This window comes from Carcharhinus amblyrhynchos, chromosome 3 (assembly GCF_965287045.1).
Source record: "Carcharhinus amblyrhynchos chromosome 3, sCarAmb.v2.hapA, whole genome shotgun sequence".
Lineage (NCBI taxonomy): Eukaryota > Metazoa > Chordata > Chondrichthyes > Carcharhiniformes > Carcharhinidae > Carcharhinus > Carcharhinus amblyrhynchos.
The window spans coordinates 130753705-130759978 of record NC_137326.1 but is presented as its reverse complement, the minus strand read 5'-3'; the positions used below and the strand labels follow the sequence as shown (position 1 = coordinate 130759978).

Below are 6274 nucleotides of genomic sequence, written 5' to 3'. Positions count from 1 at the left end.
GTACATCGAACTGCTAAAGTTTATATAATATCATGGGTTTTTTTTTGTTCCTTGTTTGTAATAGGTAAAAGTTATTGCTAACTGTCCTATTATATGTGCTTAAATAAACTTTGTTTGATAAAAGCTCCCTAGTAGTTAATTTGAATCATACCTGGTGTGAAACATCTCATGTTTACACTAGCCAAAGTTCAAAATGCAAAATCCATGATCTAGGCTGACTTCATAAAACACTGAGGATTCCTGGCCTGGATTATAACAATATTACAACTATGACTATACTTTAAAAGTTATAAAGCATTGGAGGATGTCCTGAACTTGTGAATGGAGTTACATAAATGCAAGTTATTTCCTCTATCCAGACATGGTGTGTGGGTGTCATGGGCTGGCCAGCATTTATTGCCTATTCCTAATTGCCCTTGAACTGAGTGGCTTGCTAGGTCATTTCAGAGGGCAGTTAAGATCCAACCACATTGCTGTGGGTCTGGAGTCATCTTTAAGCACAAAGTAAGGACGGCAGATTTCCTTCCCTAAAGGATATTAATGAACCGGATGAGTTTTTTTAAAATTTATTCAAGGGACAAGGGCATCACTGGCTAGCTAGCATTTACCAGCCATTCCTTGTTGAGAGTCAACCACATTGCTGGGGCCCTGGAGTCAAATGTAGACCAGACCAGGTAAGAATGGTAGATTTCCTTCCCTGAAGGATATTAGTGAACCAGTGGGTTTTTCCGACAATCGACAATGGTTTCGTGGTCATCAGTAGCTTCTTATTTCCAGATTTTTTAAATTGATTTCAAATTTTACCACCCGTCATAGCAGGGTTCAAACCCGGGTCTAATAGCTATTTTCCAGGTCAAATTGATAGTTCATACAACAATCAATAACAGTTTCATTGTTATTAGACTTTTAATTCCAGATTGTGATTGGATTTAAATTTCACCATCTGACATGGTGGGATTCAAACCCAGAGTTTCTGGGTTACTAGACTAGTGACAATACCACTAGGCCATCACCGTCCCAAGCAGTCAACGACACTGATGTCGGTGGCTAAACTTAACGAACCATACACTCTGCTCTGTTCACTGGAATAAATGTGAGAAAGGGGCAGTTAAGCAGTAACAAATAATTCACTTCTCAATTGCTTTGCGTTTTTTTTTTGCATCTCTCTGTCAGCAGAAAGCTGTCATTTCACTGAACCGAATCCCTTTTGTTTTCCAGAATACAAAGTTCATGCCACATCCACCCGGCTAATGATTGTGAAAATTCAGGACAAGAGCTATACTATCTAATTCAGGCGTGGTAGACAAGGTGAGGTCCACCCACGGCACGATATATTTTTAACCTCACTGCTTCTGACTTGGCGGGAGAATCCACATCTCAGTATGGTAAGACAACGTATATCATACTCAACAACTCCTGCACTGTGCCAATGACTTACCATCTTCATCAGATAGAAGAATTAACTCTTTCAATATGCATCTTTCCAATTTAAAAAAACATTTAAATTCTGAGGTAGGTATGGAGCGGGGATGGCACTCAGTCTGTTCTATCACGTCCTTCAATTTTCGCTGCCACTGAAACACTATTCATGCAACTATTAAGGAATAATTCTTTTCTCAATCACAGGAAAAATCCTTCAAAGACTCCTATTAGACCATCTGCTAGACCTCCTTGTAGACCTCCCTGAATTACAGTGTGGTCTTAGGGCTATCCAATGTTTAGTTTAAAGTTCATTTATTAGTGTCACAAGTAGGTTTACATTAACACTGTAATGAAGTTACTGTGAAAATCCCCCAGTCGCTACACTCTGGCGCCTCTTCGGGGGTACACTGAGAGGGAATTTAGCATGGTCAATGCACCTAACCAACACATCTTTCGGATTGTGGGGGGGAAACTCACGCAGACATGGGGAGAACATGCAGACTCTGCACAGACAGTAATTCCAGCTAGGAATCAAACCCAGGTCCTGGCGCTGTGAGGCCGAGATGCTACCCACTGTGCCATCGTACCCACCACCTGTCTATGTTATGGACAAAAAGACAAAGGGAGTGTAAATGATGGCGATAAAGGCTAGAAATGGTGCCAATAGCGGCCATTAAGAGATCAGAATCTGTAAATGGCAGAACAAAGGTTGCCCTAACCTGAGTCCCTGTGAGACACCAGTGTTATCACTGTGTCACCATGCAGCCCCTATCCAAATGGGACAGGCGATATTGATTTTATTGTAAGACAACAAGAAGAAAAATGCAGACAGCAATGTCTGGATCTACGTATGCTGTTCATTGACTTAACTGGAGCTTTTGACCATATGAGTTGACTTTGTCTACAGCACTTTCTCCCCAAGCTACAATGTCCAAACAAGTTTGCAAACTCCTGCACCTGCTGCATGAGGTAGTGGTTGGTGTATATGCTTAGATGCCTTTGTGTAAATGATGGCATAAGGCAAGGATGCATCAAGGCTTCAAACTGTTCAGTCTTTCATTTGCTACAATGCTTACAGAATCCATCAGAGGAACACCTACAGGCAGGTGAGGCACTGGACTGGTAATCCAGTGATCCAGAGTTTTTTTTTATTCATTCGTGGGATATGGGCATCGCTGGCTGACCAGTCTTTATTGCCCATTGCTTGCTGCCATTGAGAAGGTGGTGGTGAACTGCCTTCTTGAATGGCTGCAGTCCATGTTTTGTACGTTGGCACACAATGCCGTTAGGGAGAGAATTGCAGGGTTTTGACCCAGCGACTGTGAAGAAACGGCGATATATTTCCAAGTCACGATGGTGAGTAGCTTGGAGAGGAACGTATAGATGCTGGTGTTCCCATGTATCTACTGCCCTTGTCCTTCTAGGTGGGAATTGTTCTGGGTTTGGAAGGTGCTGTATAAGGATCTTGGTGAGTTTGGGTAATGCTCTGGATTCTCAGGTTCGAATCCCACCATGGTGAAATTTAAATTCAGTAAAAATCTGGGATATAAAGTCTAGTGATGACTACAAAATGGCTGTCATAAAAGAAACCCATCGGTTTCAATAGGGCAATCAATGCTGGTCCAGCCAGCGACGCCCATATCCACCCACAATGAACAAACTCAAAGGGTGGGATTTTGCAGCCGTGCTCACCCCAAGGTGAGCAAAGGTCAACAGGCCTTTGCGTGGCCTGTGTCCCGCACGCAACGATTCCTGTGGCGGGAGGGACGGGATGGGAAAATTCCATCTTTGTTATAGGGAATGGGCAAGACAAGCATCCAAACTAAGTGGGTAAACAATAGAAGCAGATGATGTATTGTGATTATGAAGGATATGGGAAGATAGCCATGCAAGGAGCTTGGATTTGAGATTGATGCAGAGAGCTGGTGAAGGCATCATGGGTCAAATGGCTGTCCTTCTGTTCTGTCAATGCTTATTTCTTCATGTGGCTCTATCCTAATCAGGCCAGTTGTATGTAACTTATCTTAATCACCATCTATCCCTTGAGCCTGAGAATTGAGTCATGTTGGAGCCGATGCACTGAAAATATTGTACAAAGAAAACATTGAAGAGGTAGCTCAACTTCATTCTATTTTTAATATCAGTAGTGTTTACCTAAAATTATCGGATGGTTTTCTCATATATTATGTAACCATTTTTCCGCATCCCTATTGTGTTATGCCTGTTGTTTCTTATTGATTTCTAGGAAGTGAATAACGCTTGTTTGGACATCAATCCTCAGCTGGATAAGTATTACCTTCCAACCATGTACGGAATAGAGTTCATCGTGGGACTCATTGGGAACCTCACTGTGATTTGGGGTTATATATTCTGTCTGAAGGATTGGAAGTGCAGCAATATTTACCTTTTCAATCTTTCCATCTCGGACCTGACCTTCATTTGCTCCCTCCCTAGACTAGTAGCCTACTATAGCACAGGCAATGGGTGGACATTTGGTCAGGTAATGTGCACATTAAATAGATACATCCTTCACACTAACCTGTACACAAGTGTCCTCTTCCTCAGTTGCATCAGTTTTGATCGGTACCTGCTGGTGGTGAGGCCATTGAATCCTCACGTTTTCCAGAAAAAGTGGAACGCCATTGCCATCTGTCTTGGTATTTGGATATTTGTAATGTTGGAGTTGGTCCCAATATTCACTTTTCTTCATCCTGATGCTGTCAACAGCACAGACCGTGAGTCCTCACTCCAGTGCTTAGATTATGCCAGTTCAGGAGACCCCTGCCACAACCTGGCTTATAGCATGTACCTCACGGTTTTTGGATTCGTCCTACCTCTCTGCGTCATGCTTTTCTTCTGCATCCAAACTGTGCGCAGCCTAAAGAAAATACGGCAACAACGCACAAAGATTCAGGTGGAAAAGCCCCTCACTTTGGTCATTTTGGCCATTGTCCTTTTCTTCATATTTTTCACCCCTTATCACATAATGCGCAATGTCCGCATTGCTTCCAGAATGAAAAACAGTGGCCTGTCAGAGTGCGACAAGCTAGTCATAAAGGCTGTATACACCATCACTAGGCCCATCGCTTGCCTCAACTCGATCATCAACCCCATTTTCTACTTCATGTTGGGGGACAAGTTCAGGGAGCTTTTTTTCACCAAACTGCAAAGCATCTTCAGCAGAAAACCAGACATTTCCAACCAGACCGAAGACAGGCCCACCAAGGCCACCGGGTTAAACACAGTTTCGGAGGTAGTCTCGTAAATAAAACCTATGGTTCTGAAGGCTGTCTATGACGGGAGGTCACCTCATTGTCTACTTGATTGCTTTGATTCATCATAAAACTCTGTTAATACTGTGCTGGGATAACAGAAGCTGTGGTGTGAAGATGGACTGGGGTGAGCACAGTAAAAAGTCTCACAACCACCAGGTTAAAGTCCAACAGATTTATTTGGAATCACGAGCTTTCGGAGCGCTGTTCCTTCATCAGGTGAGTGGAGAGGCAAGTTTCACAAACATGGCATATATACACAGAGATAGAATCGCAGGACAACTCCAACCATTATCTTGTAATTGTGTCTTTGTCTATATATGTCGTGTTTGTGAAACCTACCTCTCCACTCACCGGATGAAGGGACTGTGCTCCAAAAGCTCATGATTCCAAATAAACCTGCTGGACTTTGACCTGGTGTTGTGAGACTACGTACTGGGATAATAGAAGACAAACCTGGATGTATTTTGGTTTTCTTTCATCAAGTGAATCCTATGTTTCAATCCCTTTATGCAATATATTCTCTTGGAAACATTTTGCGAAACTCACCCTTTGTCAGAGTATAATCGTGAAGGAATTACATATATATATATTTCTTTTACATATACGTATATGGTGTCAATGCCATTGTAGCCTTCATTGTGTCATTTGTTCTCTTGCTATTATGCATGAAATTAAAATATTCCTGTAATACTTTGGATTTTTGCCAAGTGTATTGCAACATTCCTCCTTCTCCCAGATAGATTACAGTTTAGACTAAAACATAATACTCCCAGCCAGACATCACCTGTCCACAGCACGCAAACATTGTGTAAACTTCCTCAAAACTGAAAGATGAGCAATACTTTCAGGAGAAAAAAGAACTGAGCAGGGGGAAGCAGGGGGAGGAGAGGCAACATACGCTGAAATGCCATTGTAAAAAAAAAATGCTATTCGTTGTTGGTAGGGATTGGTGGTAAGAACATAAGAACATAAGAAATAGGAGCAGGAGTCGGCCATCTAGCCCCTCGAGCCTGCCCCACCATTCAATAAGATCATGGCTGATCTGTCGTGGCTCAGTTCCACATTCCCGCCCTCTCCCCATAGCCCTTATGGGGTGGTAAAACAGCAGCAACATTCAGGAATAGATGGTTTAACAAATATAAACATTGGAAAGAGAGGAAATCATCTGGAAAATTGTCCTGCTCAACACCCCAATTGTCTGTTTAGGGGATTTATTAATGAGGCAAGATGCCCAATTTAGGACCAGGCCTTGGGCCTCTTATTTACTCGGCAAATGGGCCTTTGGTGAATTTCCGTCCCTTGACATTTACAAGTATCAGTTGCTTACATGCTTACCATCAACTGCTCACCATCTCCCTCTCATTAGCTGTGAACTGGCTCACTATACCTTTTTACCATTTTCCCTTTATCAGCAGTCATTGCTTGGAAAAGGCTTCAGCAAGTCCTGGCCTATTGCTGGACTCTCGTAGGCCTCACGTCACGGACAGTACATTTGCCTGCCTGTATGAAGTGACATTTGCAACCTTTCGCTCTGAAAGTTAGATGAAAATATGCTTGCGGATAATGTTATGTCTCAA

At 42.6% G+C, this 6274-nt stretch overlaps 1 protein-coding gene across 1 annotated transcript; it reads left to right on the top strand.

Annotated features, from left to right (window-relative positions):
• The first annotated feature begins 1290 nt into the window (after positions 1-1290).
• LOC145341556 (succinate receptor 1-like) lies at positions 1291-4811 on the top strand. The gene is made up of 2 exons (XM_080186532.1): positions 1291-1385; positions 3668-4811. Exons 1-2 carry the CDS (start codon positions 1383-1385, stop codon positions 4685-4687), a joined length of 1023 nt encoding a protein of 340 aa, XP_080042658.1. The 5' UTR covers positions 1291-1382; the 3' UTR covers positions 4688-4811.
• The last annotated feature ends 1463 nt before the right edge of the window (positions 4812-6274 follow it).